This window comes from Trichosurus vulpecula, chromosome 1 (genome assembly GCF_011100635.1).
Source record: "Trichosurus vulpecula isolate mTriVul1 chromosome 1, mTriVul1.pri, whole genome shotgun sequence".
Classification (NCBI taxonomy): Eukaryota; Metazoa; Chordata; class Mammalia; order Diprotodontia; family Phalangeridae; genus Trichosurus; species Trichosurus vulpecula.
Window position 1 is genome coordinate 105,619,335 of NC_050573.1, and position 20,364 is coordinate 105,639,698.

The window sequence follows — 20,364 nt, forward strand, 5'->3', positions numbered from 1 at the left end:
ACTGAAAGAAATGACACATGTGATTGCTTGTTTCTACGAATTAATTAGGCTACTTTACCTCAGTATTTTGTCAGTTCATATTTCCTTTCTTTTTTGATGTGAATGATACTCTTTCACTACGGGCCAGAGTGATTCTTAAGTTCCCCACAGCAATAGATTCTGAAGTCTTCCTAACAGTCATAGAAGTGTTCTCTCTGAGGGCTACATTATCTGTCCATTTTCTTGGTGTATTATCCTTTCTTAAAATGCACAGAATTAAAACCACAGTGAAAGTGAGCAATAAAATGCATATGTATTACATGAAATCCAACACTTTCTTGATGGAGAACTAACTAAAGGTTGAGAGACCAGCTTCATCCTCTGGCCAAGATTAAGCATTCTGAATCAGTAACGTTAGGAAAATGCATGCATGACCATTACAGTCACAAAATGAAATCACATACAAATTGTTGCTTTTCCAAAATAATTAACTTGCCAATCCAAGCAAATCATGGACTAGATCAGTGCCTAAATCAAAAGAATGTCGATATCCAGGAGTTGTCCAATGAAGTACTCCAACAAGAATCTATGCTTGACACTTGCATTTTTTAAAAAATTTTAATTTAATTTTTTAATTTAATTTTTAAATTTAATTAATTTAATTTGTAATTTAATTTTACTTGGATAAAGACATAGATGGTATGCTTAGCTTACTTGTAAGAATAGCTATCAGACTACATGACAAGATAAGTATCCAGAAAGATCTTGACAGGTTAAAATTTGGAGGTCAAATTGAATTAGATAAAATTTAATAGGGATAAATATACAAAATCTTATATGCAGGCTCAGAAAAATTAAATTCTCAAGTGCTGGATGGATGATGCATGGCTAGAACATGTAAGAAAAGTTTGGGGGTTTAGGGGAACTGAAATCTCATTATGAGTCAGTGATGAGGCAGCCCAAAAAGCCTATTAAGAGGGGCTACAAGACCAGTCAACCTCCATTTCTGGTTATGGATCTCTCTAATGGCATCTTTTCTATTGCTTCTCTTGCACATTTCCTAATTGATTACATCCTAAAGCCTATTAATCACCACTATTTTTTTCTCCTTTTCACTTTGGGTGACCTATAGCTTTGATACTTCAGAGACACTGGCATTCTATGATTCACAGTCATTTGTTCACAGAAGAATTTGAGTGTTGAAAAAATGATCCATTGTTTCAAGGGAGAACTTTTCATTAAAAGCACTCCGCAATTTCCCAAGTGCCACACAAGCTACTTTCTTCTTCCTCCTATTCAATTCTGGGCCCACTTCTTTGTCCATCAGCGGTGTCTGTACAAGATATATTTACTTATGGAGCAGCTCAATGTGTAATCTGTCCCATTACAACAATGAAAATAGTATCTTACATTTGCATTGTATCTTATTATTAGAAAGTACTTTCATATCCATTATCTCATTTGATGCAGACTAGAGTTGTTTTTTGTCTATATCTATATGCTCAGAATTTAGTACAGTGCCTGAGGGCACGGAGTGAGCACTTGATTAATGTTTGTTGACTAAATTAACAATAATGTGGTGGAATAACGTTAATAATGTTGAGGAGAAAGAAGTAGTGGGAAGATGGTGTCGATTCTACGCTTCTCTATCAGCTAGCTCTGGGACTTTGGACAAATCACTTCCCTAATCTTCATATTCTTCATTTGAAAATTTGGAGTACTTATCACAACATACTAACCAAGCTTTCTGTTCAAAAGACAGTAATATATAGTTTTCCTTGCTTTATAATGACTATATCAGACCACAAACACGTACTTCTGTGCATCCACTGTCTAAACAGTCGAAAATCCATATCTCCTGCTCCCTGTCCCCAGGCACTTATCTCCATTTAGCTCAGCCTGACCTTTCCCAATCCTTAGCTTCTTCTGCCTTCCCCTTCACTGTGTCCTCTGAAATCTCAAATCTATTTTTAACAAGCTAACCCAATCCTAGAACTCTTTCTCTTGCATTTTTTCTCATTATGATGCTAACTGGAAACCTGACTTTCTCCTTCATCCCTTCCCACCCATTTCTCATACCCCACAACAAACTTAGCAGGAGGTGAAGTCATACTCATTGTTTTCTGCAGCCACTTCCAGACTCTTCCCCCTTCTACTGTCACTCAGAAACCTCCTGGATGTTCACACTCTTCACCTAGATTTCCTTATAAAGGATCTTGTTGACATGAGAGGCCTCATGCTATAGAGGAGAGATAGATTTGGAGTCATGAAAGACTAGTGTTTGAATAACACATCCAATGCTTGCTAATTGTATGACTGGTCAAGTCACTTAACTTCTTTCTACCACAGTTTCCCAATCTCAGAAATAAGAATAATGAAACCTGTAGTAGCTAACTCATTGGAGTGTTATGAGATTCAAATAGTGTGTCTACTACTATTGTGTACTGTCCTTCTTCTTTGATTCCTTCAGTACCTGGCTCACAGTCTTACAGTCTATTCTTACTCTTGTCTTCATCCTTATTGATTTCATTGCTCATTTTATGACCCTTTACACTCTCTGGTCCTCCAATTCATCAATTTTCTCATCTCTTCTGAACTCAGTCACCCAGAGGTGTGGTTATACGTAAGACCTCCTCATCATCAAAAACTTACGCTACTAAGACTTTCTATTCCAAAATTACCCTCTTTGGTCCTAATATCTGGTCTTCTCACTCTTCGTATTGACGTATTCCTCCTATACTCTTTCTTCCTGCTCGCTATAACTTCCTGTCCCTTAGTCTTTCCCTCTACTCCCAGTTCATTACACCTGTTTTAGACTTACCTTCCTCTTTTCACAGTTTGGACCCCAACTACAGAGTTAATTAATTCAACAAGGTACTGTCGTTCAGCTTGGAAGCCCTTATCCTCTTGTGTTTCTTTTGTTGCACCCCAATTCTCAAGCTTAGTTTTTACTTTCTCCCATTCTGCTCCCAAATTTCTGAATGCTCCTGAGGAAAGTAACAAAATTTCACAGTCTGAATTCATTTCTGATTTCTAATGTTTAAACTTGACTGAGCCTTTACTGCTGGATAGCAAACACTGATGCCATCTCAACTCTGTATTATACTCTCCACAGTGACTATTTCAAACTCTTTGTCTCCTCAAACACTGATCTCCGTCCTTAGTGGGTGATCTAGCTTGTGGAAAAAAGGGAAGGCATCTCACACATCAGAATCTCTCTACATCTTTACAATCCCCTCCTCCCTTACCCCAATCTCACAAGATGAAGTATTTTTTTCTTTCTTTCTAGGATTAACCTTTCCCTAAATGTCCTTGGGTCTATCCCTTCCCTTCACCTACACATCATTCTCTATCTTGCATTTTAAACAGAGCCTTTCCGCTGACTGTCTACAAATAATGGCCCAGGCCATCAGAATGGACTTTTCTCAGTCTTCATCTTCCCAGTCCTTTGTACCTTTTTAAACACCATAGATAACCATCTTCTCCTGGGTAGTCTCTTCCACTGATTCCAAAAACATTATTTTCTCTTGGTTCTCTCTTACTGCTTCACTTTTCTGTCTGTCTGTGCTGATTCATCCTCTTCTTCCTACTCCCTGAGTATGGTTGTCCCGCAAGGCTTTGTTTTCTGTCTCTACACTCTCAGTCTTGATGATCTCATTTTCTCCCAAGGGTTTCATAATCACCTCTGCACAGATGATCAAATCTATATAGCCAAGTCTAATCTTTCCTGTGAATTCCCATCATGCATTACAAACTGCCTGGTGGATATCTCTATCTGGGTGTTCTGTCTGTACTTCACACTACATATGTCCAAAACTCGACTCACCCTGTCTCCCACTCCACACAGTCTTTCACCTCTCTTGAACTTCTCAATTTTTGTTGATGGCACCACCATCATCCCAGTCAGCCAGACCTAAAACCTTGGAGTCATCTTTGATTCTACCTCCTCCCATGACCCCTAGTACCCTAAGTACCCTAAAGGAGTTTGTTGTTCTATTGTGTCTGACTCTTAGTGTGACCTCTGTAGGAGTTTTCTTGGCAAAGATGCTGGAGTAGTTAGCTTTTTTGTTCTCCAGGTCATTTTACAGATGAGGAAACTGAGGCAAACAGGGTGAAGCGACTTGCCCAGGGTCACACAACTAAGTGTCTGAGGCCAGATTTGAATTCATGAAGAGGAGTCTTCCTGACTCCAGGCCTGCTGCTCTATCTACTGTGTCACCAAGCTGCTTTTAAAAGGAGTAGAACAATCTTATTTTTTAAAAGATACAATGCATTATCTACTGCATAGTAGTTTAGAAGAGGCTGGAGGGCTGTGAATCTCTTGCCAAGCCCAGTCAGTTCTATTTCTGCAACATCTTTCTCAGTTGCCTCCCTTCCACCCATGATACTAGACCTGAGTTTGGGCCTTGGTCAGCTCTTAATCTCCTAAATTGTTTCTTTTCTTCCATCTCCCCTTCCTCCCCCCATTAAATGATCCTCATACAAGATTGATTTGACCATATATATTTCCCTTACTCAAGAAATTTCCATGGCTCCCTATTTACATGGTTAAAAAAACAATAGAATCCCTGGGAAGCTATTTACTCTCACATATTGCCCCATCCTTCTAACTTCTAAATGGTTCAGAAACTATGCTTTTTAAAAAATCTCTATATCCTTAGCATCTAGCACAGTGTCTCATAATTGGAAGACACGTAATAAATGTTTGCTGAATTGAACTGAATCCTGACTTTATTATCTGCCATGTAAGCTATCCCTCCAAGTTTCATCACCATCATCTACAAAATTTGGTAATGATGCATCTATACCTTCATGCAAGTAGCATTAGGAATGTTGAACAAAGACTGATCCTTCAGTACTCCTTTAGAGACCTTCTTCCAAGTTAGCATTGAAGGGATTATTTCCAGTCTTTCAGTCAATAATTGAAGTACTCAAATGCACTATAATCTAGTCTACATGTCTCCACCTTGGCCATAAAGACAACATGTGAGGAACATTTTATACCATTTTATATCATTTTTGTAATTTCGATAAGACCCAGAGCCTGAACTAATCAAACAGAGGAAGAGTCTGGACCTAACAGCTTCTTTGTTCTCTGAGTGACTCAGAAAATACCTCTTTTTCTTATGTCAACAAGCCCAGCTGGAGCATTCCTTCCTCTGTCCATGGCCATTAAGGGTGACACTATCTTGAATTACGTGACTTTTTCTTATCTTAATATTTTATGGGCATATACTATGCTATGGAATGTTAATGGTAAATTAAACACAGAGATCCTGGGTTGTAATTCCAATTGACACTTTGTCAACTATCCTGACTTATTATATTTACAACCTATTCCATGAAGGAAAATCCTTGTCTTGTATCATGGTTAAACATACATGGGGATCATAAAAGTGAAGTAATACATATGGGGCAGCTACGTGGCACAGTGAGTGGAGTGCCAGCCCTGGAGTCGGGGGGACCTGGGTTCACGTCCAGCCTCAGACACTTGACACGTACTAGCTGTGTGACCTTGGGCAAGTTGCTTAACCCCAATTGCCCTGCCAAAGAAAACAAAACAAAACAAAACAAAAAAACAAAAAAGTGAAGTAATACAGACATGCTAAGTCTGTTAAAGAAAAAGGTATATAAGCTTTCTCATCTCTTTGCTCAGCAGTCAGACTTTTGTCTGACTCCATGCATGCATGTCCGCTATGCTGAAGGGAATAAATAAATAAGTAATATGAATTTTTCTATCACCTAGCTCTGTTTGCCTCCTTTAACCAAACTTCTCAGGTCAACACATGTAAATTCTTTCAAATGCCTGATTCAAATTCAAGTATATTCTATATTTGACATTCTCCTTATCTATAGATATTGTTACCTGTTAAAAAAAAAAAGTAAAGGACTCTTTTTCAAGAAGCCATGTTGCTTTTGAATGACAATCAGCTATGACATTATCTTGAGAACAGTTACATTCTGTTAGATTACTTTTCCCACTGACTCTAGTTCCATCTCCTTGGCACAGTGGATAGAGCACCTGCCTTGGAGTCAGGAGGACCTGAGTTCAAATCTAGCCTTGGATGCTTATTAGGTGTTGTATCAATGTGATCAGATATCTTCCCCATCCATTCAATAGGCCTCAGGTCGGGGTAGGTGAGAAAGCTTGATTATATCTTTGTTGGTAAGTAGGGCTAAAGCTTCTACTTACCAGGTACTAAGCAGATTTGGGCATGAAGCCCTCAGGGCCCCAGGTGGAGATGCTAAGGCCAAAGCCAATGGTATGTGCCCTGAGTTCTAGTCAATCATGAATTCAGCCAATCAGAGACTTGAGTTCTAGCCAATCAGACACTGCTAGGACTGTATAAAAGGAGAGCCCAGAGTGTGAAGAGGGACAGAACTGAGAGCAGCCAACTGAGAAGACATTAAAGCAACAGACATCAAGAGGGCACTGAAGAACAGACATTGAGAGAGCCAACTTTGGCAGAGCTGCAGAAGAGAGGGCTAAGCAGAGAGTTAGGATTCACGAGTGATTGTTTGCAGGAAGGCCCTAGCAGGGGGAAAGGTTACAGGATGACTTGGTTCCTCAATATAATATTGTGTTATAATTTCCTTCTTGCTACATTGAGGTGGGCTTACTGGTTTTGGAATATAATTATTACTATATCGAATTATAGTAGCTGATCCTGGGATTGGATGCTCTGGTGTCCAAATAAATGTTACATTTCCTCTCCCTCCTACCTAGAGAGTTTTTTATATTTTGTGATTCCAAACCATATGGACATGTTCATGGTCATCCTCAAGATCATGAATCTTGCCTTACTGATAGAGTTGTGTGACCCTGGGCAAGTCACTTAACACTGTCTGCCTCAATTCCCTGATCTGTAAAATGAGCTGGAAGTGGCAAATCACTCCAGTATCTTAATAATTTAAGTTGATTTATGGTCATTGTGAATTCAAATTGGTCTCTTTCAATAGGCCTCCATTTTTTTCTCCCTCATTCCCCAATACTTTTTTCCTCATTGGGATTACTTGTTTGGTTTGTTTGTTTTTTCCCAAAATTTCATTCTTGAGAGCTTCTTGTCCCTCTAAAATAGAGGGTTTTTTTTAACTGTTTTGTGTATCATAGACCCCATTGACAGTCTAGTAAAATTTAGGCACACCCTTTTCAGAACAATGTTTTTTTTTTTTTACCTACATTCACAATTGAAGGAAATGAGTAATTTCAATCAGAGGTTGGTGAAAATAAAGATTTTTTTTTCCCAATCCAAATTCAGGTATCTCCTGAAATCTAACATGAAGTCCAAGTCAAGAACTCCTGGTCCAGAATTTTAGGCTATGAGAGCTACTAAAATTTAAGCTTCACATCAGAGTATACCTGGGTTTGTTCTCCTTTATCATAAATTCCAAGATAAAATGGTCATTTCTTCCCAGCATTCTAATTATTTTTAGTTCAGCAACCAATTCTTCCTCATTGCTCAGAGTCAAGTTCAGAACAAGAATTTTCCCTTGTTGCTTCTTCCACTATTTAAAGAATGAGACTATCATTTATGAAAGGCAATGATCTATCTGCTTTGGGCAATAACAACTGTAGCAGATGTCTTGATAGGTGAAATTCCCCATTACTACCATATCATGCCTTCCTCCCAAATTTCTATGTGTTTTCTAAAATCATCTTCTAAATTCTTTTTCTCTTCTAGTGGTCTGTAGCATAATCATTTTTTTCCATTTGTTGCTCCTCACATAAATATTGTCCACCATGGTTCCTTCTTTTGGTTCTTGAATAAGCATGTTTTCCTAATTTACAGTCCTATCCAACTATACTTTTAATCTGCTTAATTCTGCTCTTTTCAAATCAAATAAACCCATGTGGAAACATATTTCAGGAAGGAGATGAATTCCCACCAAATCTCATTGATATTAAATAATCATGTTAGCATCTCTTCTTCACCTTGTTTATTAAACCTATTCTTTATATGTTTTTTTAAAAAAGTGAGAAAAAAATAGTTGTTATTTTCTCCTTGGGTACCATATCCTGTGAATTACTGGGTCTTTCCTTGGCTCTTCTTCTGGTTATGGCTATGGTTTCAGATTTGGCAGGTTCATGTGGGGAATTTTTCCCTTCCCCATTTTCAGTTATAACCGAACTTAATAAAATATTCTAGATTAGATATATATATATATATACATGTATATATATACATATATACATACACGCATACAAACATATATACATACACACATATACACATACACACTATATATATATATATATATATATATATATATATATATATATATATATATACACACATATACTGTAGAATAAAGTGTTCAAAATTCTAGATAAGCAAAGATATGTATTTATCTTCCTTGGCCAAGAGCCTGTCATTCCTGCATTTTAAGGTGTGGTTTAGAATCTTCTCTGGGAGGAGGAGGAGTAATAGTTGTAGCAGTAATATTTATACTACAAATTTCACAGTGTTGTTAGGAAAGAAACATCTTTTAAACTTTAAAATGCATGAGATGTGGATATCATTCTGCCGTCCAACATACCAGCTCTTCTCACCTTGCTTCTCTAACCGCGTTGATCCTCTTTGCACAGACTCCTTCTTGTGCTATTCTCTGGCTCTTGTACAGGACAGTCTTGTCTCCTAAATTATATTGTAACTTTATTGAATATAAAGGAACAGGTTTTTCTCCTTTTGTGTACCACAGCGCTAGGCCTGGTGAGATCAATATTCTTCTACCCACCTGATTAAATGTGTTCACTCCCTGAACTGACTCAGGCCTTCAGTCTTTGGATCCAACAATAGATAAGGAAACAATCATTAAACACCTACTATGTGGTAGGCGCTGTGCTAAGAATTTTATAAATATCTTATCTGATCCTCACAACAACCCTGAGACATAGGTGTTATTGTTATCCCCGTTTTATAGTAGAAAACTAAACAGACAGAAGTTGGTGGCTTACGTGGGTCACACAGGAAGAAAAAAATATCTGAGGCTGAATTTGAGCTCATGTCTTCCCAACTCAAGGCACCACATCTTATTTACCGTACGACGAAATCCTAGGTCTAAATTGTACAGGAAATGCCAATAAGGAAGCTTTTTACTGTCCTACACAAAGTCCTACTTTTACAAATGTCATCCATGTGCAGTCTAGGAATTTAGGAGGTAAGTTATCTCATTTCAGAAAATAGCATCATCGAGCTTCTTTTGCATAATCAGTTCTCAATAATTGGTTCAGGTGCTAATTCTCCTAACAAACCTTGGGGCAACCAATTAAAAAGCTAAAGTCAGCATTTTGACAAGAAGGTGAAAAGACTCTTTCTTTGTACCAACTAGCTATTAAAAGTGTGAATAAAAATTGTTAAACCTATCACCTAGGCTTCCTTGCTTTTCCCCAAGTCAGGCAATCAAAGAACATTCCTAGTCAGAAAGAACTTTAGATGTAACATAGTCCATAAGTCATCCAGTACCCTTAACTAAAACCCCTTGTATAACATAACTATTAAGCAGTCCTGGCTTCCCTGACTTCATTCAACTCCAGGAGTGGGAAACCTGGGCTGTGGCCTCAAGGCTGCAGGTTCCCCACCCTTGTAATTAAATCCCAGCTAAAATCTCATCTTCAAGAAGCCTTTCCTGATCCCCTCTCCCCATCCAGTGCCTTCACAATTTCTCTCTCTCCCTTCTCTCCCTCCATCTCTCTCTCTCTCTCTCTCTCTCTCTCTCTCTCTCTCTCTCTCTCTCTCTCTCTCTCCCTCTCTCTCTCTCTGTTTCTCTCTCTCTCTCACAATATATTTTACTTAGACATAGTCATTTGCATGTTATCTGATCCTAGTAGACTTTGAGCTCCTTGAGAGCATGAACCGTTCTTTCTTTTCCTTATATCTTGTCATTTAGCATGGTGCCTTGCCTGCTGTTGTTTGTCCTTCATTCTGTATTAGACACTCAATAAATGCTTGTTGACATGGTCATCCAGCTCCAGTTTGAAGATAAATCTTCAACAAGGCTGGGACCCACTGTTTCACAAGTCAACCTATTCTATGGTGGCATAGCTGTTCAGAAGGTAGTTGCTATTGTAGTTTTGTTTCCTTGCATCTACCTTAAATCTTTCTCTTTCTAACTTCCACCCATCTTTCCAAGTTCTTACCTCTAGGTCCAATCAGTACAAATATAATCCCTCTTCAGCCCTTCAAATACTTGAGAGTCAGTTATCAAGTATCTTCAACTCCAAGTACTCAAAGTGAGAACCTGAAAAGACCTTAGCCTAAAAGGGCCAGGGTCTCCCAATGCATCCTGGGCCATCTCCAGTCATCCTGGTGAATATCAGGCTGCTAGACTCAGATGGCTCTGGAGGAGAAAGTGAGGCTGGTGACCTTGAACAGCCCTCCCTCGCTCAAATCAAAGTCAACTGCAAGTCATGTCATCATTTCCCTGATGTCATGGTCCTCTTTGAAAACAAAGGACAAACACACAACAGTCCTCAGCTCCAAGTCCTTTCTGTTCCAGGTTAAATTTTCTCAATCCCCTACAAGTATTCTTGATGGGGTTCATGGTGCACCCCAAGAATGTTGGGGGTTCATGGGCACCATGATGAAGAATAGATGCATGGGTCTCAGTGTCCTGAAAGAATCCACCTGGACAGTCTCCAAATTAAACAAAGGCATTTTTTTGGGGTGACGCACCCAGTGGGTTCTGTTGCTCCCTAGGAGGGTGGGCCCCACTTCCCATGGGAGATAGAGCTTTTAGCCAGGTTAAGTATCTGTTTTAAATACACTTTGACCAGATAGAAGGAAGGGGAAGCAGGAGAATGGGAGGAGGGGCAAACAGGGCTCTGGAATGCTTGGAATTTCAGGTAGTAGCCTTTGTCATAGAGTTAAGCAAGGGAAACTGGAAAGAGGAGAAAAGTTGTTCTGGAATGACAGGTAGTTGTGGGGTGCTTTGTGAAAGCATGCAGATAAGTCCGCTTGGGGGCATCAATGCATGTTATCTCATATCTCACATCCTGATCCTGCTTGCTCCATCTGCCTTGAACACTCTATCTACCTCATCATTCTGTTACAGCATAGTCTCTTAGTCATGGGATTTGGTAATTAAAGAGAAAAGGCATGGTGGCTTATTTTAAAAGTCTGGGGGATGCAGGGTGGTGCAGAAAGAATTAGCTCGTGAATGGCAGTTTCTAAGATTCTAAGAGCCTGGAAGGATATTTTAGTATTTGAGCTTAGGCAGTATTGAATGTACAGTAGGCTGGCCTTTATTCTGTTTTTCTTTACCACCACAAACATTTGCATGAAATGAAAATCTTAATTCCCCAGTAGACCTTTGGACTCTAGCTACATATCCTTCCCCTCTAGTTCTAACCTAGCAATTGATGACTGTGGGAACCATTTTTCATAGCATGAATGGGCTCGGTTTTATGGGATGAGAAGGGAAAAGAGGCAGAGGCCTTGACACACTTTAAGTCAAGATCCCCTTTTTATGCAAATAGTATAGGCCTAAGGAGGGAGAAAAACCAGAAAATATGAGCTGTTGGGGTATTCTGTGTAATATAGTCTTCCTGGGTTTTGATTTCCAAAGCAGGTAAAGGTTGTATTCTGCTTCAGTGCAAACTCTAAATTTGTACTTAAAGCATGTTTGTTCTCATTCTTATTCATAGAGTGTTCTCAGTATAGTAGGGTAGTGGTTAATAACCAGGGAATCAAGCTGAGGGAAATGACACGAGAAAGAGTTAAGCATGGCAAAATAAAAATAGCTAGCATAGGACAGTATAAAACAACAACCATAACACTGGGTTTGGAGTTAGAAATTGCCCAACAGGGTGACAGAGTATAGAGATACTTGGATTTGGAGTCAGAGGTCCTAGATTCTGATCCTGACTTTGCGCTCTAGTACTTATGTTACCTGGGCAAGGTGGTGCAATGGATAGAATACTGGGCCTGGAATCCAGAAGACTCCATCTTCCTCAATTCAAATCTGGCCTCAGATTCTTACTAGCTATGTGACCCTGGGCAAGTCACTTAACCCCATTTGCCTCAGTTTCCTCATCTGTAAAATGAGGCAAAGAAGAAAATGACAAACCACTGCAATATTTTTGACAAGAGAATACCAACTGGGGTCACAAAGAGTAGGACTGGACTGAAACAACTGAACAATAAGTCCCTATGTTACCTAGGGGAAGTTGCCTTACCTCTTTAGGCCTCATTGTTTGAAATGGGGGAGAATGAGTCAGGCTAGATAGAGATGGTCTCTAGGGTACCTTCCTTCTGGTTCTAATTCTATGTTTCTGTGACTTGGGTGTGAATCTTGGTTTTGACTGTGACTAATTTGCCAGCTTCTTTTTCTATACCTTGGTAATAGGGATAGTCATATCAGCCCTGCTTGAGCAATGAATGTGATATTGTGAAGAAACATTTTCGTAACAATGGGGACAGTTTTGTATAATGGATAGAAGCCTAGCCTTGAGTCAGAAAAATGTGGGTTCAAATCCAACCTTTGACACATGTTGGTTTGTGATTGCTAGGCAAGTCATTAAGTCCCTCAGTGGCAGGTACAAAATAAGTGGTGTGTGGGTGTGGACGTGATGGGGTATAGGTTACTGATACTGATGGGATGCAGACTCTGGGAACCCTCTTGAACTCTCCCTGAATTCTTCCCACCTGACCTGACTTTTCATCAAATCTTGTCGTCTGCTGCCTCCATTGTCTGGTTACCTTGGCCATTTCCCACCCTTGAGCCTATCAAAATATCTATACCTGAATCTGTTACCCTAGCCCTCCATCGGCTATCATTTCCAAGTAGCCTTTAGCTATTTCCCACCCTTAATCCCATTCCCAATCCCACTGGAGTCTGACTTTACCCCAGGTCCTCCCCCCCCCCACTCTACTGCCCCCCCACCCCGCCCCCACCAGTCACTTCAGTCCCATCAAGACCCTCCCTAAATCTCTCCTCCCATTACCCCAGACTACTTGACCACCCTAGATCCCTCCCACAACCTTTTCGTGTACAAGATCCATCTTGCTTCCATGAAAGGTGCTCAGATTCTATCTAGCCCAGCTCAGATTCAGCCTGGCCCACTGGCATTAGTGTCACAAATGCTCAGGCTCCCTAAAAGTCTACCCAATATGGCGAATCTTTAATAAATTTTGTTTTTCTAGACTTGGGTTGGATTCATTTGGCAGGACACAGTGTGTCAGTATTTTGGGGTCTCGAGCACCCCTAAACCTCAACAGGTGTGGGTGTGTTTTCAGTTCAATTCAATAAACATTTATTAAGACTCTATTGTATGCCAGGCACTGTGCTAAGTACTAGGGATACAAATAAGAAAAAGGAGGACATTCCTCCTGCCCTCAAGTAGCTTACACTATATATAATGGGGGAAGACAACAGACACAGAGAAGAGAGGAGGAGACCATTTTTCTCAGAGAGAAAGAGGAGGAGGAGAGAAGAGAAAAAAGAAGGAGAAGGAGGAAGGAAGAGAGAGAAAAGAAATAAAAGGAGGAGGAGGAGAGAGGACAGAGAGGAGGAGGAGGAGGAAAGAGAGTAGGAGAAGAAGAGGAGAAGGAGGAGGAGAAGGAAGAGAGAGAGAGAATGATTGCATTAGGTATATAAGAGTACAAGTTTGATCTTTGTAGGAAAAAAATCCAATAAAGAATCATAGAAGATCTCAAGGATTATGAGAACATCATGGAATATGAAGGGTCCATCATAAGATCCTAGATTTGGAAATGGAAGGGGCCTTAGAAGTCATGTAATTGAACACCCTCATGATACTGATAGGAAAACCAAGGCCCACAGAGATTAAATGACTTACTCAAGGTGCCAAAGGTAGAAAGTAACAAAGGATTCATACTGGGCTGTTCCAAAACTAGAAGGACAGGACTACATATGAGTAACTCAACAGTAAACAACTAGTGTAATATCCTTTTTTTAAAAGGTCTTCCAGGATAAAGGCCCAGGTTTCATTTTCCCTCAGAAGCATTTCAATGTTCACTCTCCCTTATTCTTGTTTTCCCTTCTGTCCAACTTAAAGCTTTCTCTCTCCAATTTTAGCCCACTACTTTAATTAGATAATAAGCATTTAATGAGTGTCTACTTCATATGAAAACCTTGGGGATAAACATGAGGATAAGCATCAGGAAGGGATAATAAAAAGTGAATAGAAGACAATGTCCTTGCTTAATAAAAATAGTCTTAGGAATATAGGATGGCAGAATTTCATAAAGGAAAGGGACCCCAGACGTGATCTAATCTAACACACATGGCCAAAAATCCATGCACAACCAAATCAACAAAAGCTATCCACTATTTGCTTGAAATCTAAGACAGGCATCCCCTCTCTCATGCTGAGGAGTAGAACTGGCTTCAGATGAAGACTGAGAATTAGTCTATATGGGAATCCCCTGGAGAATTGGAGATGCTTAACCTGGAGAAGGGAAAACTTAGGAAGGAAAGTATACTGCCCACCTTTGAAAAAAAATCAAAGGATCAAAACCCGAACTTACTTAATTTTCTCTAGTTCCTCGGAGAACATTCAGCATCCCTAAGTTACTCCATTCCAGTCCCCACTTTATTATATTTTGTTATGATAATAAAGAGAATTTGACAAATGCTACTATTTATTATAAAATAATAAACTCTTCTGAGTCCATGCTATGGGACCACTGTTAAGGGTAGCATATAGAGAAAAGGAATGGTGGTATAAAATGTACTTTGGACTTGGGGTCAAAAGATCTCCATTATATAGTCCCAGCCCCGCCACCATGGGCAAGTCATTTAATCTATCTGAGTCCCATTTTCATCTGTTACATAGAGGTAGTCATACTTGTAATATTTACCTAGCAGATGAGTTAGAAGGATCAAATTAAATACTGTACCCAGAATCAATTAGTGGTATAGAATCCTAGAGTTGGAAGGAACATTAGACCAAGAAAGGAATCTCCTCTACTTGTCCTTCAGACCAAAGGTGTCAAACACATGGCATGAAGCCTGCAATGCTCCCTAGTGCAGCTCGAGCCAGATTAAAATGAAATTGGGAAATCAAGTCAACATGCAGCCTGCAAGGACCCTTATGTAAGGATCAGTGGACCCCATTTCTGTTTGAGCTTGGCACCAGTGCTCTAGGGAAGCTAGGTGGTGCCATGGATAGAGTAGCAGGCCTGAAGTCAGGAAGACTTATCTTCCTGAGTTCAGATTTGGTCTCAGACAGTTGCTAGCTATATGACCCTGGACTAGTCACTTAACCTCACTTAACCCTGTTTGCCTCAGTTCCCTCATCTGTTGGAGGAGGGGGGGGGGGAGGGAGGGAGGGAGAGAGAGAGAGAGAGAGAGAGAGAGAGAGAGAGAGAGAGAGAGAGAAGGAAATGACAAAACCACTCTAGTATCTTTGCTAAGAAAACCCCTAGCCATTGCGGTATTTGAAGACACCATTCGGTCAATTCAAAAATATAAATTAAAAACCTACTATGTGCCAGATCTGCAATAGATACCAGAGATACAAAGTAACTCTGTACCTGAGGTCTTGCGTTTTAAAGGGAGAGACAGCATAAAAATATATGGAAAATACATATGAAATAAATACAAAGTAACATGGGGGCTGAGGGGAAGCACTTGTAGCTGGGGAGAACAAGAAAGGCTTCCTATGGGAAGTCACACATGAGCTGAGCTTTGAAGGAAAGTAGGAATTCTAAGAAGCAGCAATAAGGCGGGAGTGCATTCCCAACAGGAAGGGAGGGTGACATTGAGACAGTAAATGGAACATTACATTAGAGGAAGAGCAAGAAAGCAGATATACTAGGACTGTAGAATGTGGGAAGGGGAGAAATGTCTAATAACATTGGAAAGACAGTTTGAAGCCAGGTGGGGGAGGGTGGGGCTTTAAATGCCAAACAAAGGAGTCCCTACTGAATCTTCTCTCCTGGAGGCTAAGCATCTCTGGTGTCAGCATTGTGATATGAAAAGGACTCTGAGTCAGGCATTCTGGATTTGCATCCTAGCTCTCATTAAACTATATGAGCCAGGAAGTCCTAGAGGCAGAGGTGAAGAGGGAGTACGTTCCAGTCCTGGGCAGTATGAAGGCAGGCACAGAAATGGGAGGAGTATCGTGTGTAGGGCAATCAGGAGAAAGGGAGGACCTTTTTCTCTTTCTATCCTTTTTTGGGTATAGACCTACCAGTGGAATGAGTAGGTCAGAGGTTAGAGGGCATGAACTGATTAGTGACCTTTTGTATATAATTCCACATTGCTTTCCAGTATGACCGGACCAGTTCAGAGGTCCACCAACAATACATCAGTGTTCCTGTTTGCCCAAAGTCACTCCAACATTTGTCATGTACTTTTTATTTTTTGTCATTTTCCAATCTGATGGGTATAAAGAGTAAACTTGTAATTGCCCTTATACATATTTCTATAATTTTTTGTCATTTGAAGCATTTTTTTTCATATGGTCATAGATATCCTGGGTTTGTTCCCCTGAGTACTACCTATTTATATCCTTAGAAGATTTTTTTCAATAATAATCATTATAATAGCTAGCATCTATATAGTATTTTAAGGTTTGCAAATTGCTCTGCAATTATTATTAAATTTGGTCCTCACAACAACCCTGCACCATAGGATGGGCTATTATAATAGTCATTTTTATAGATGAGGAAACTGAGCCAGGTGAGAATGTGAGTGACTTGCCCAAGGTCACACAGCTATTTGTGAGGCCATATTTATATTCAAGTCTTCTCAATTCCTCAGTTTATCCATTTTAGAATGGTTCATTCTTATAATACATAAGTATTATATATCTATATATATTTTTGCAAATGAGACCTTTATCAGAGAAATTTTTTGCAAAGATTTTTTTTTCTCAGCTACTTATTTCTCTTCTAATCCTAGCTGTATTTGATTTGTCTGCAAGAAACTTTTAATTTTATATAGCCAAAAATACATATATATTATCTTTGGTGATACTCTCTATGATTTATTTGGTCAAGAACTATTTCCCTACCCATAGATCTTATATGTAATTTCTTTCTTGTTTTGGGACCTTTTATCTAGGTCACATGTACGTTTGGAACTTACCTCAGTAAAAGATATGAGGTGTTTGGGTATAAGAAATTTCTTCAATACTGCCATCCAATTTTCCCATCAGTTTTTTACAGATAGTGAAACATATCTCCAGTCATTGTGTTCCTAGGCTTCTAGGTTCATTTTTTTTTCCTGTATGTTGTAAGCCTAACCTGTTTTGCTGATCTATTTTTTTAACTAATTCCAAATAGTTTTGATAATTACTGCTTCGTAGTATAGCTTGAAAACTGGTATCATTAAAGGGTCACATCTTCAAGCAGTATAAATGTTAAGCAGAAGAACATTTATGTTCAGTTCCAAAAGCAATAGGGAATCATCAGAGTTTATTAAGTGGGATGGTGGGGAAGAGTAATGACATGATTAGACTTGCACTTTAGGAAAATTATTTTGCCAGATTTGAAGAAAATAGACTGAAGTAGAGAGAAGCTTGAGGCTGGGAGAGAAAATGAGAGGCTATTAGAATAGCCCAAGTGAGAGGCCTGTACTAGACTTCTAGCTCTAAATGCAATATTCCAAGAGGAGTCTGACCAATGAAACCTTTGAATAAAGTTCAAGAATTACTTTATGACCAATAACATGCTGGAGTGAAGGATATTGTTACTTCCTAAGCAATAGATACGTCATTGAGTAAAAGGCCTTATTTATACCTTCCTCAAAGTGCTATATGAATTTGATGCAGAGGACAGTTAGTATCACTTGTGGCTCACTCAGGCAGTTAGATGGCACAGTGCATGGAGCTCTGGGTCTGTAGTCAGGAAGACTCATCTTCCTGAGGTCAAATCTAGCCTCAGACACTTACTAGCTATGTGACCCTGGCAAGTAACCTCACTTTCTTCATCTATAAAATGAACTGGAGAAGAAAATGGCAAACTACTCTAGTATCTTTGCCAAGAAAACCCCAAAATGGGGTCATAGAGAGTCTGAAATGACTGAACAACAACAAACAAAAGCGGTTCCCTCAATAAAGGTTTTAGCTTTTTGACAAAGAAGTAACTTTCTTTCATTGATAAGGAATGCATCATCGACCTTAGCTTGTATGCCACCCTTCAGAGGGAGACTTTCCTGATCCTCCTGGTTGTTGGAGCTTGTTCCCTCTCCCTCAGATCCTTATGTATTTATCTTTTCTCACATTGCATCCCCCAGTAGGCTATAAGTTCCTCAGGGGAAAGGGATGTTTTATTTTGTATTTCCATGGTCTAACACTGTGCCTAGCACATGGAAGGTAATCATTATGTGCTTTTTGGATTGTATAGGATGAGCTTGAAGTGCCTCTCATCTGGGAGCTTTGGTCAAGAGAAATTGAGGCAGCCATTGTCTAGTTAACCCAACCTTTGCCTCTTGCTTTGTTTCAGGAAAGACTGGTACTTTCTGTCCTGCCTCGGTTTGTCGTCCTAGAGATGATCAATGATATGACCAACGTGGAAGACGAGCATTTGCAGCACCAGTTCCACAAGATCTACATCCATCGCTATGAGAATGTCAGGTGAGCAACGTACACATGCACGTGGACACGCATGCATGCAGATGTTTGAGGAAAAGAAGTTGTGGAATAGTTAATAGGGTACTGGTCTTGGAATCAGAAAGATCTGGAATCAAGACTTTCTTCAGACATTCACTAGCCTTGTGGCCCCAACCACTCTTCTCTGAGCCTCAGATTTCTTATCTGTAAAATGGAAATAATAAATATTTCACAAGGTTGTTATATGGTTCAAGTGAGATCACATATACAAAGCATTTGCAAAAACTTAAAAGGGCTATATAAATGTCAACTATTTTTACATTTCACATTTGCATGAACTTGATTTATTTTTATGTTGTTTAATGGCTTCTGCCTGTGATTGATGTCAGGGATGCTCTCACTTGCTTTATTAATTCTTTAATTAGGAATTCACTTGAGGTCTTAATATTTCTAGGTTGAATCATGAACTGATCACTTGTTTACATACACATGCATATGTTCGCACATGTATTCGCGTACACATGCACTTGTATACATATGTGTTATGTCTACACCAGTGGAAACTCCATCCATAAATGCAGATAAGAAGTTCATCTATAGGTTAACTTCAGAGAGTTGTCTGGGGATACTGAGTGATCCCATGTCTTGTCCATACTAATATAGCTAGTTTGTGATAGAAGATAGACTTGAATCCAGATCTTCCTGACTGTACCCACTATACCATGTTGCTTCTCATTTTTAGGTTGACTTAAGACCCCTGTCCACTTTGTTAGGATTGGCCACCTTCACATTTTATGAAGATAGTGACAGGAACATCGGTCTGTGACTCAGTCAACAAGTCCAGGTCGCAGGGATGGGGAACCTGCAGTCTTGAGGAGCACTTGAGGACCTAAAGGGTCACATGTACCCTCAAGGCCACAGGTTCCCCATCCCTGGTCCAGGAGATAGTCCAGAATGGTGATTATTTGTTCCCTTTGGATGTAATATTCTACTTTGTGATTAAACAAACGCAAGCTTTCCTCCTGGCTTTCCTCTTTTGGTAAAAATAATTTCCCCCCTTCCTATGGCAAACAGACCTCTTTCTCCTATACCTACTTTATTGCCTTTGGCACAGCTCAATTTAAAACCCCTTTGTTCCTTAGTGAAAAGTGACCTCTTTGTGAAGATCACATCCAAGTCAGAATGAAACTCCTTGCTCCAAGAGCTTAACACAGGAAGTAACCAATGATGTCAGTCATGTCTCACTCTGCATGATCCCATTTGGGGTTTTCTTGGCAGAGATCCTGGAGCAATTTGCCATTTCCTTCTCTAACTCATTTTACACATGAGGAAACTGAGGCAAACAGGGTTAAGTGACTTGCCCAAGGTCACATAGTCGGTAAGTATCTGAGGCTAGATTTGAACTCAGGAAGATGAGTCTTCCTGACTCCAGGCCAGGCACTCTATCCACTGTACCACCTAGCTGCCCCACTAGACATTCTACAAATGTATGCATTGTCTATTGATGGACATGGTGACTGGTGAGTGGATCCAGATGAGGTAATACTCAAAGGATTATTTTTGAGGAAATGAAAAAAGGTATGTGACACCATGAGAGAAGCATATAGTAACAATGGTGATGATGATGATGATGATGATGATGATGATGATGATGATGATGATGGTGATAAATAAAACTGCCCTCTCCCCAATTTCTAAAGAATGCACTCACAAATATCCAAGGAGAACTGGGTTTCACAAATGTCAATTTCTTTTCTCTGATCATCCATTTCTGAAGCGCCCCTTGTTCCTGCACAGCTGAAGCTATTCAGCCTTCTTGTTTTTAATCTCAAAGCTGACTTCTCTGTGATTGAGTCCCTTTTGCA

At 39.6% G+C, this 20,364-nt stretch overlaps 1 protein-coding gene across 1 annotated transcript in view; it reads left to right on the top strand.

Moving 5' to 3' along the window:
- ADCY8 (adenylate cyclase 8) overlaps window positions 1-20,364 on the top strand; it is a 401,436-nt gene that overhangs the window by 133,344 nt on the left and 247,728 nt on the right. Inside the window, exon 3 of the mRNA XM_036765122.1 lies at window positions 18,393-18,523. Within this exon, the coding sequence (XP_036621017.1) occupies window positions 18,393-18,523 (131 nt within the window). The remainder of the gene's footprint in view (window positions 1-18,392; window positions 18,524-20,364) is intronic.